General features: G+C 26.8%; 2 protein-coding genes across 2 annotated transcripts; one reads left to right on the top strand and one right to left on the bottom strand.

The window, feature by feature from the left end:
- Positions 1 to 6,164: 6,164 nt before the first annotated feature.
- On the bottom strand, positions 6,165 to 7,944 carry LOC129618820 (putative protein FAM10A4). The gene is made up of 4 exons (XM_055533833.1): positions 7,711 to 7,944; positions 7,496 to 7,644; positions 7,340 to 7,440; positions 6,165 to 7,277 (listed from the first exon to the last, which is right to left on the bottom strand). The coding sequence occupies exons 1-4, from the start codon at positions 7,726 to 7,728 to the stop codon at positions 6,343 to 6,345; spliced, it is 1,203 nt and encodes a 400-aa protein (XP_055389808.1). The 5' UTR covers positions 7,729 to 7,944; the 3' UTR covers positions 6,165 to 6,342.
- A 376-nt stretch (positions 7,945 to 8,320) lies between these two features.
- On the top strand, positions 8,321 to 11,421 carry LOC129618862 (FHF complex subunit HOOK interacting protein 2A-like). The gene is made up of 4 exons (XM_055533885.1): positions 8,321 to 8,641; positions 8,692 to 9,103; positions 9,157 to 10,270; positions 10,325 to 11,421. The coding sequence occupies exons 1-4, from the start codon at positions 8,463 to 8,465 to the stop codon at positions 10,972 to 10,974; spliced, it is 2,355 nt and encodes a 784-aa protein (XP_055389860.1). The 5' UTR covers positions 8,321 to 8,462; the 3' UTR covers positions 10,975 to 11,421.
- Positions 11,422 to 11,678: the final 257 nt, after the last annotated feature.

Genomic DNA, 11,678 nt, shown 5'->3' on the forward strand with positions numbered 1-11,678 from the left:
GCATATACCGAGAGGTTAATGCTACAACTAGATAACTCGAAAATTTTACATTTTTTGATAATTAAGCTAGGCGTCATAAAATTGAATGCTCTTCCATATCTGCGACCAATATCTAAGCTTAAAAGTGTTTTTAAATATCTGAAAATGATAGTACCCAAACTAGATACCTTCATAATGAATTATTTGTAGTTGCTAAATCTCTAAACTAATAATTGCGAGTTATTATAGTTGCAGCTTTAACCTCACGATACATTGTATTCAAATTAATATATATGTATATAGGAAAATAATTATAACAAGGTGCTAATATTTTTGTTCTTGCATACATTTTATTATTATACGTACATACATATTATGTTTATGTATATAATAATTCTTCTGAAAGGAGATTCGCATCAATGAATTTTAATATTTAATTTTACACATTTTAACAAAACAATTTCATTTGTATTGATATATTTTTCAGAATTACCAATTGATTGCGTTTCCTAAATTTTATGTGTAAATTTTATATGTACTCGTATTTGCAAAAAATTATTTTTTGCAATTTCAATTAAGAAAACCCCAATTTATAAAATAAAACTTTGTTAGTTTCTCAAATAAATAATAATAATCTTCATAAAACTGAACTTAAGTATATCGCATAGGTATTAATTTTTGTTATACATAGAAGTTGTAGAACATCGTAAATAAATGTTCATGACGTTTTCAATCGAGATATTAGAGTACTATGTAAATAGAGGAAATAGCCACAGATTTCAATTGTAGGTGCAAACTATACATGTGTTAATACTTCTATACTGTGGTTTGAAGTCAAAGTACTTAATCTACAATACATCATTGATATCAAAACTGCATTCAAATACTGTACTACTATGCAAATCATCTCATATATACATGTAGATTTATGCTACATTAATAAGGAACTAAATCTAAACTAATTCTTTTCGCAGATTACAATCAATGATTTAGATATATACACATAAATGGCCTATAAATATTAATTAGATCGTTTTTACTTAATCGACCCTAAATAAATCTTATCGTTATTACATTATTTGATTTTTATTAGTATAATATTTTATAATAATAATTCTGCTATAATATTATATGTAAGTTCTTACAAATAAATAAACTCATTCTCATTCATTTACTTAAAAAAACGTAAATACCTTGTTTAAAAAAAAAATATGAAGATAATTTTTTCTAAAAATAACTTATTGTGAAAGCGCGAAATAATTTTAAAATAAGTTTACAAATAAATAATAAATATTTTATTAATAATTATGACAAAGTACGTGAGTTTTTAAAGCTCAAAGTTGAATGTCGAAAGGATCAATTACGAAAAAAAAAATTTTTTTATCGAGATAAAAGATTTTGTAATCTTATCTTAAAATTTTGTGTTACAAAAAAACATATAAATAATATACATGTGTATAATATATGGATAAGAATATGTACACGGGGCAATTGTTTACTTCCTTACTCACTTTCCCTATAAAAAAATTTATTTGTTCACGCTGTTAATTGATTCATTTTGATAAAATCGTTAAATTATTTCGGATATTATTCATCAAAGCTCTCTTACCTTTAAAATTATTAAGAAATAATATTATTTTTGTTATTTAGTCATTATTATACGTTTGTATGTATATATCAATTAAATATACATATCTAATTTTTTTTAAAATTAAGATGTATAAGACTGACGGTGTAATTTCACATGTCCATGAATTATTGGTGACGTATTATTAACGAGTATTTGTATGGCTTTTGCATTATCTATTAAGTGTTATTGTATCATAAGAATAATATATTGCAGCAAAAGCATTGATGTGTTGTAGCTACTCAATGCAATTTCTAGGTCGTGTATATTGGGAGTTTAGATTCAACATTTTTGTTTTGTGTTTAAGGCTCGAATTATTGTCCTATTAAGCATGCTCTTAAAATTGTGTCTTTATAATATAAGGTAGAAAAATATCAAATTTAAAAGGTATTGAAAAACTTTGGAATTTTTAAACTCAAACTATACAATAATGATCAGTAACAATTTACTCTTATTTGAATAGCAAAGCATGTGAAATTGCATTATGTTATCATACAAGGTATCTAGTAGCAAAGTACACTGCTATGTACGTTGTATAGGCCCTCATGAGTAGGCAAAACTTTTATATGGAGACTATATGGAGATTATATTAAATATGATTTGAAAACCTCAAAATAAGGGCTTTCCTATGAATATCTACACCATTTATAATTTATTCAAAAGCTGTGCTAAAATTGGAGAAAGCTCCACTCAATGTTACGTCAGCCAAAAAATTAACGATTAAAGATTATAACTAATGTAGATATTCACGAGAAAGCCCTTACAAAAGTACGTAGTTATACTTAAAAATTTTTAAAAACTAAAAAAATCAGTCGAGATTGACTTTAAGGCCCGTTAGCTCCGAACCTCTTAAGCTGTGAACATCGTTTTCATACAAAAGTTTTGTCTACTCATAAGGATCTATACAATGGTGCATATAGTAGAGCACTGCGAGTCGAGACATTCTGTATAAGAACAAATTTTGATTACCGAAATTTAAAGTTAGTAATTTTGTCTGCAAAAAACAAATACATTTTTTAATTACATATTGGAAAAGTTTTATAACTGAAATTTACTAAAGTGAAAAAATATTGGTTAGATCAACAACCTCATAAAGATATTAGCTTTTAATAGCAAAGATAAAATAAAAAGAAATTCAATTTGAAATATCCTTACGTGTATCCTTATAAAAATGAAAACAATGTATATATATATGTGTGTGTGTAATTATATGTATATAGCAGTGAAAATCTTAAATTTTGTCGCGACATCAAGTCTAGCCATTTTGATATGTGTGTAAAACTATAGAAATTTATTTTCTATTTACAAATAATATTACTTTCGTTAACCATATGAACTACTTGAAGCTTGTTAACAATTTTGTTTGTAATCCAATTGCCACTATGTGTAAGATTGTACGAACATTTATATTTGTAAAATGTAAATGCAAATTGTTGATTGTAATATACAGACAAATAATAAAATTTATAGTAATATTTTTGACTTTCCTTTTCTTTTAACATTTCTGTTGCATGTTTTCAATTTATATTTAAGGATATTTATTTAGGAATCGTTAAAATATTCGTATGAGTTCAAGTTATAGCGGTCAACTTAAAGCTTTTATGAATCTTTTAATGCTAGCATTAAAATTGATTATTGAAATTTTAAATTGCATGCACATTATATAAAATATAAACAAAACAGCAGTTCCTTTATTAAATAATGTGAATACTAAATATACAATGCCAAACATTAGATTTTTGGAAACAATAAGATTTTTTTTTAAATATGTTTTTAAACTTTTTATAACGCAGATCACGAAATTGTTCACTCTTCTGTACAGCAAACTATGAACAAATTTATAACAGAAATTTATAGAAATATGGACTAGGATTCGTATAGAAAACAATAAAATGATTATTGTCAAAAAAGTTATCTTAACTGAAGTTAGTAACTGAAATAATAAAGCCTGTTGAAAAGTAAGCGGGAAAATTCCTTGATTAAATCTAAATTTTTCAAAAATTATTGAAATTAAAAACACGTGAATTATAAAACTTGGAATTTAAATAATAAAACTTGGATCTTAGTATAACATTTACCATTATAACGATATTACCGAATTAAACGACAGTTTTTATTTTTAAATAAATAAAATAATGTTGGGTTCTTGATAGCCTCAAATTAACACTTAAATAAACTTAAACAATTTTTTTATAATCTTTTGTATTTCTTCTTTTTTTGATAATTGAAATTATAATATTATGATTCATTAAAATTCTAATTATATAATAAAACTTAAAAAAAACTTTATTCTAAATATTCATAAAGATTTCTTTCGAATAATGAATATTAATAAAAATTATGACTAAATATTAAAAATATTTTTAAAATACTTGACTATATTTATAAACAAAACAATATGTAAAGTTTCGTTCGAAATTAGTACGAGTTAAACGAGGAAATTATAATAATGTATGGATATAAAAGTATCGTATTTGTATGGATGGGTGTGTGTAGCTGGAAAACATATTTTATAAAAAAATGATGTCAGTGATTACACGATTAATATTTAAATTTCTTCAAAATTAAATGAACAAGTGATGTTTGAGGGCTGTAAAAAGCTAATGTAAAAATTTATTTGAAATAAATAATGTTTTTTTAAAAGAAAAATGTATATTATTATACAAAAATTAACTAATGAAAGTTTTTTAAAAAAATCTTGTAGGAAAACGTGTCTTGTAGAAAATGGGGAAAATAGAAAAATATGCAACGCGATAATTTTCCAATACCTTTAATCCTTCCCATGTTTTGCAAAATTAAAAGTATAACAATTAAATAAATTCAGTTAAGTAAATTTAAAATGGAATTTTAATTTTTTTAAGCTTTGCAATACCTAATTAAAATTTTAAGATTTACATTAAGCTTCACTAGAACAATAAAGAATTTATAGTAGATTTTCTTCTTAAATCTTCTGGTATCTTTTGTCTCTTAATGTAATGTCTTTTGTAAATGAAAATCTCTTAAAAAATAAAACTTTGGTAAATTTGAAATTTTTTATAATTTGCTAATATTGAGTTGCTTTAAGCGTAGCCCTCAAAAAAATTTTACAACTTATGAAATTTTAATTATGGATTAATGTTATTCATTGGTGAAATGAAATAATATAATTGTATTATGTATGTATATATGTGTTTTTTTAAAGTATGACCAAACTATTGCAATTGCATATTAATTAATAAAATTAACAAAAATTAATCATGCATACCTAACCATTGTTCAAGTAAAGTATGTCACTGACATCAAATTAACCTTTAAATGTAAATAACTTCACGTTTTTCGGTAAATCAAAATTCCTTACAAGAATAAATACATTACAATATATTACTAATACATTGGTATATGTATAGTATTATACCAATAATTATCATATTAATAAGTGAAAGCGATTACATATCAAAATATTTATTATCATTTACACTAGATATTTGCAAAAATTTCAACAATTAACCGCACGAAAACAAAAATTAAATATTATCAGACTTTATTTTATTTGAGGATGTTTTTAAGTTAATTGAGGATGATTATGCCATTATTGTTTTACATTTGCTAAATAAAAGTTAAGAAATTTTTTTGTAAAAAAATTTTGTTTTTCTACTTAGCAAGATTCTGCATTTTTTTTTCTAGCTTTAAAATTTTTGTAATGCTGAAGAAATACATTTTTTGGAAGGTACTTTTAATAAATTCTGTTAAATAGCCACATTGCAATAACACTTTGATAAATTAATAGTAAAAACAAATTACATAGTGCTTTTCTGTATAGCATAAGAAAAAATAAAATTCTGTTTGCACACAATTGTGCACATACTCAAAAGTTTTGTAGTTTTCAAAACAAAATTTTGTTTCATTCAGAATTCTCATTGCTTAAATTAAATGGATTTTCTCAGTTCTCCTAAAACATAATTACAAAATTTTGTTATACTTTTTGGATAAAGCGAAATGCATATTAGATAATATGTAATACGAAAAATATTTTTTCTTGCTTTGAAATTACACCGCATGAATATTACAGTAGTTACTAGCTTTCATCTCAACTCATTAAATAGAAAGATGAGACAAACCATTAGATCCTAAAATATGATATTCATAATCAAAACCGCAATATATCTAAGATAAAATCTAATTATTTATTGATGATTTCACAAAAGTTCAATTTTTTTAAGGCCCTCATTCTGTACGTATTAATTCAAAGTTCTAATAGAATTTCCTTCAATTTGATAATTACTTTACTTCTGTTAATATATGTATGTTTTATGCACAATTTACCATTTTTTTCCAATTTTTTCAAAGCTGGAAAGGAAATCATCTTTGCTAAAGTTTAGTTTTTGCATAAGAAATATGTATGAGTTAGTTCTTTATTGAAATTATTAAGACCATAATTAGACAAGATATGTTCTTAATTTCAATATGTATTAAAACCCATTTTAAAATTTTCTAATTCTAAAAAATAAAATTTTACTTTTTTAGATATTTACGTACTAGATTTTTCTAGATACATATAATTGTTGAATAAAAACAATAATTCTGAATTATCTCATATTTAATTGAACAAGCATTATATTATTGTTATAATTAATATATATTTTATTATCATTTTCCAGGTCTAAACGCAGCCTGTTTTTAATAAACAAAAAATTTCGCCCGCAGTCAACTTTTTAGTGAACATACTTCTACATTAGATTATATATATATATATAAAATTAATCCAGTCCATCATCGGAAAAATCTGGTTTATAAGGCTTTGACTGTGGGGGTGGTGGATTATTAGGTGGATTTTCTGCACCTGGAAAAGCACCACCGGGAAAACCTGGAAAACCCCCAGTTTCACTACTACCACCACCACCCATTTTTGATTTAAGATCACCACCTAGTAAACACGCAAGATTTAAAAATTTGGGATTAGATAAATACTTTGATAAATTTGCTGGATTTTTTCCAATATCATTTAGGGCTTCTTTTACTTCTGGATCGGACAATAATTTCTTTACATGCTCTTCATCCGTATTAAACATATTTGAAAAATCCATGCCTGCTGGCATATCTTCTGGTCTAAAACCTGACGGCATTCCTCCACCTTGTCTGCGACTTTCTTCTTCCTCCTGAGCTTTTTTATTTGCTTCTTGGGCGGTGCGCACCCTTTCCTGACGTTTCTTTATTTCTTTTTCAGTTTTTATACGATCCCACTTTATTCTGTGTTGCTCAATTTTTTTAGCATTTGGAGTTACCTCTTTTAACCACTCGTCCGCCTCTTCATCATAATCTAATTTGCAAGCTTGCCTTAAATCTTTTGCTGCTGCTTCCCAATTTCCTAGAAGGCGGTTGGCTCTACCTCTATATTTATATGCAGCTGCAGAATCACAATTAAGCTCTAATGCTCTGTCACAATCACGTATGCAAGCGTTTGGTTTTTTTAATTTAAGATAAGCTTGCCCACGTTTGGCATGGAATAAGGCATTTCCTGGATTAATATTTATGGCTTTCGTATATAAATCAATTGCTTCTTCGAATTTCTGCTCAGAATAAGCTGAAGCTGCTTGGGAACGTAAATCGCTTGCTTGATCTATCTCTTCTTCTGTTACCTCTTTATTTTTATCGCCCATTTCCTGTGGGTCATCTGTATCAGGCTCAATTACACCTAAAATCATTTTAATTTTATAAAATTTTATTTGGATCTAATTTATGTGTGCATTTACTTACCATCCATATCTAATTCTACATCAGATTCTTTCTCTGAATCTTCTTCTTCTACTTTAGGTTCTGAATCGGGTGCTTTAGATGTTGGCGACGGCTTCTCAGAACTATACATAAAGCTTAGAATCAAAAATATTTTACTTTTAGTAAATTTCTACCGACCTTTCAAAAGTGGGCATTTTGGATTCCCCTGCCGGGATTTTTCCACCCAAACTTTCAACGAATTGTTTGAAAAAACTTAATTTTGGTGTATTTAATATTTGTGGATTGGTTGAGCATACTGCTATAAAAGTTTTCAAGGCCTCTAAATTCTAAAATGGTACACATTTTGGTTTACATGAAACGGTAAATTATTTTTTAATTTAAACTCAAATAACCTTTTCGCCAAAATCCATGTTTTTTTTTTCTGATGAATATTGAGACGGAAGTTTATATTTTTAGTTTTAAATTTATTTAACAAATCGTATTTTAAATCTTTCTAATTTATACTTATAAATTTTACCAATTTCGCTAAATCACGCCGGGTTTCTTACTTCTTTCTTATTCTATTCTTATACCAGAATATTCTTCAATTTGGAGAAAATGGAAAAAAAGATGTCGCAGTATTTGGAGAAAAAATACACTGACATAACATAAATGTCAAGAATTAATTTGACAACATAACCTTGTTTTCCAATGCTGCCATAGTTTAATTTTAATATGGTCATATCTTGGAGATTAAGCTCTACATCCTGAATATTAAATGCGGGTACGTATTTATGTCTAGTTTATATACATAAAAGGAAAATTATATAAAATTTTGCAGAAATTTTAAAAGGATTTTTAAAATTTCACAAAAAAACGACATAAAAAAGTAGTTTTATGTATTTGATTACTAATTGTTGACATATAAATTTTGTACTTTTTCAAAAGTTTATTAGCAGTTCGATCGCCTGATTGTGATTCACGCACTAACGTTAAAGAAAAGAAAATAAACAAAAACAATAAAACGTCAGTTCGTACAAAATAGTCAAAGAGGAATTGATAAAAAATTTTACCTGTTTATAAAAAAATTAAAAAGGTAGAATTTGTTTACATTGAGTTTTTAATAAACTTAATACAAAGAATTTGATGTAAATTTTTCGAGTTAATGTTGCTTACATGCAATTCTTTGAGTATAAACGTAATGTTACAAGGACTATCAGACGTGCTAAAAACCGCTGCAGACATAGTAGCACCTCCACCAACATTAAGGCAAGATTTAGAGTATCATTGGAAGCAAGTCAAAACTTTTTATAACAATAGAAACAATTTTCCGCGTCACATTAGGTAAACAAAAGTGTTGTCCATTAACATGTTTGTACTAAATATTATTTTAGTAATACAACTGTTCCTCATCATTTGGAATCAATATTGCAAACCATATTGAGGGAAGATGAGCTTGAAAATAACGATTCAAAAAAGGAGTGTATGGAATTCATCTTAAATAATAGACCATTGGACTTACTTTTAGAACTGTCAATAGCTGATAGTCCACCTGGCGTAAAAGTGTGTGTACTTAATTGGGTCAGGAGATTTTTATCGTGCACAAAATCTGCACCATTAGAACATACGAGTATTTTTGAACCTATTCGAAATCTTATACAAATATGTAATGGAAAAGTGCCATCACCATATGAAGAGGAAGAAATATTATTTTTAGAAACTATAGCTGGTCTAATAAGAAAAAACCCAAATTTGCTGCATATATTTCTACCGTCACATCAATATTCTGCATCCGCCATGTCACAAGTAAGATTACATAATCTTATAAACAAGCTATTAAAAACTTGAACTAATTTCAGATTAAGCATAATAAATTCAGAAAATTACCCGAAAGTAATTCATTATTTCAATCAATAAAATTGGAAACCAACATAAGAAGAGTGGAAATTATTCCAGATTTAAGAAACATTAATTCTAATGAATTAAAAGCTTTAAATAAAGCGAAAATTGCAAATGGATCTAATTTCGACTTTGATACCAAATGCAACGCTTCTATAAAACTGGTAGATCTCAATCGGACTGAATGTGATTGCGAGCAAAATGAAAAATTTGAATTGTTGGACACGATACTTTCTTATTTTGAAAGTCCTGATAGTAAAGTTGTTGTAAGAGCATGTGAAAGTGCTTTAATCTTATCTTCGCTGTCTGTATCTAATATAAAATGTACATCATTTGACAGAAGTTTGAAAGACTTCACTGATTATTTAATCAAGAAAATTTGTGTCCTTTACGAAAAAATTCCAGATGACATGGATTCCGATAACATAGAAGAAGGCAATATATCGTGGGGATTTATTCCTCGAGAACCGGATGTTCATAAATTTATAGGAAAGGCTGAATTTCACGAGTTTTTTTGTTGGTTGGACTACACAGATTGTGTAGCATTAGAGAATCTCAAAATCTCAACATTTATAACACAATTCCGCAACGAATTTTTATTAAAATACGTAGAACCAACCTTATTAGCAACAGACACTCCTTTTGTTCTTATCATATTAAGCAAAATAATTAGACAAATTCGATCCCCAAACTTTATGGATGAAATCGCAAATTGGTTAGTTGGGGAAACTAATTCTGAACCTTATTCCGCAACAGATTGCTTACTTACTATAATTATTGAAAATATGCAAGATAATTCAGAAATATTATTAGCTGGTTTGCAATTTATTGAAGCGTTGTTGGATAATCCAAATGAAAAAATATTGAATGAAATGCTCTTTAGATATTTAAATAAACGTGGTTACTATGATAATCAAGCTCAACAAAGTTGGTCAGATGAAGAAGAAGAACGTGAAAGGAAATGCGGCAGTATTGAAGATCAGTTCAGATCTCATACCTTGTCTCCACATAATATTTTAAAAGTTATTAATCATTTCTTACTTCTCTTACCAAGACAAGTTATGGCGGAAGCAAGTAAGTTGATTTATGTTATTGTAAAATTTGAAGGTATAACAATTTTTTTTAAAGGCGGCACTTGTTATGAGGAATATGTTCAAGACGCAAGTAAACATTATAAAATTTGGCTTAAGAAAACTGAAAAATTTGCATGGCCGCGTGAAGCAGTTTCTCCAGATAGAGAAATCATTTCTTCAAGTTCTTCAATTGGAAATCTTGATCTTCCTAAGTCTACTTTTCGTCGCAGTAACAGCTTAGAAACAGATTTGCATTGCAATGACAGTGGTATATCGGAAGGACGTTTTTATGAAGGTCCATTATTAAAATTTCTATTTTCACATGTGAAGGGAATGCCAAATCAAAGTTGCGAAATAAATTTAGCAGTTATTGCAATTGTTTCAAAGTTAGCATTTTTGCCACAACCTTATTTACATGAAATTCTTCTAAATCCAATCATTCCTGTGGCACACGGTGCTACGAATTTGTGGAATAATATGCAAGTAGCTGCTCGATACTTACTGCTTGAAATTCCGAAACATGAACATTTTCAAAAAAGAATTGGTGAAACTGGAAAACGTTTATTATCCAATCCACCAATTATTTGTGATGAAGGAAATGATGATATTGAGCAACTTTATGAGGCAATTGTTATATTAGAAGAATTTTGCAAAGAGCTTGCAGCAATTGCTTTCGTTAAATATCATCATGCAACAAAAGAATAAATTTACATACTTATAAACTTCACTTTTCTAATATTACACACATCACATTTTTATTGTGATTTTTTTGAAAAGAAATAGTCATAGGGTTCTGTTTGATTTGCTATTTTAATATTTAAGAAAGGAATATTATTTTAGAAATTTATTTATAGGAGCCTCAGTGTTGAATAGCCTGCATATAAGTGTGATTATAATATATAAAATTTAAAAACGATTGCAAAAATATGATTATATATATAATTAGTTCTATATACTATCAAAAGACGTGTTACATACCCTGTAATAAAAGTAGTCCTTTTATTTTTATGTTTATTTTAAATAAATTATGTACAAACTAAGTGTATTACTTACTGTTATGTTATGTTTAAATTTTAAATATAAGTATTGAATATATTATATTTAAAATAATAAGCTTCTTGCTTACTATACAAAACTTTGTGATTCTTTCGATTTACATGCCAATAAAATATTAAATAATAACTTATACTCGTTTATTTTGTTAATATTTTAAGTTAATTAGAAATGGCTTTAAGAAGTAAAATGTAAGACATTTGAGGCCAAATATTTTTTTTAATATAAACCAATTTATTGAATTATAAAACATTTGTATCAAAAATTTATGAAAAAAAATTACATATATAGGGTCTTCATCTTATATATCTCTTTCCTAAAGATCAATGGTTATGAATTTCTGATTCATCGTTCCT

This window comes from Condylostylus longicornis, unplaced genomic scaffold (genome assembly GCF_029603195.1).
Source record: "Condylostylus longicornis isolate FDR11 unplaced genomic scaffold, ASM2960319v2 ptg000010l, whole genome shotgun sequence".
Taxonomy (NCBI): domain Eukaryota; kingdom Metazoa; phylum Arthropoda; class Insecta; order Diptera; family Dolichopodidae; genus Condylostylus; species Condylostylus longicornis.

Bases quoted from the DNA above. Each gene is read 5' to 3' on its own strand.
- LOC129618862 (XM_055533885.1), top strand. From the start codon at position 8,463: ATGTTGCTTACATGCAATTCTTTGAGTATAAACGTAATGTTACAAGGA. The intron at 8,642-8,691 runs GTAAACAAAAGT...ATATTATTTTAG, and splicing joins AATTTTCCGCGTCACATTAG to TAATACAACTGTTCCTCATC. The intron at 9,104-9,156 runs GTAAGATTACAT...AACTAATTTCAG, and splicing joins CTGCATCCGCCATGTCACAA to ATTAAGCATAATAAATTCAG.
- LOC129618820 (XM_055533833.1), bottom strand. The intron at 7,441-7,495 runs GTCGGTAGAAAT...CTTTATGTATAG, and splicing joins AAAATGCCCACTTTTGAAAG to TTCTGAGAAGCCGTCGCCAA. The intron at 7,278-7,339 runs GTAAGTAAATGC...AAATGATTTTAG, and splicing joins TGTAGAATTAGATATGGATG to GTGTAATTGAGCCTGATACA.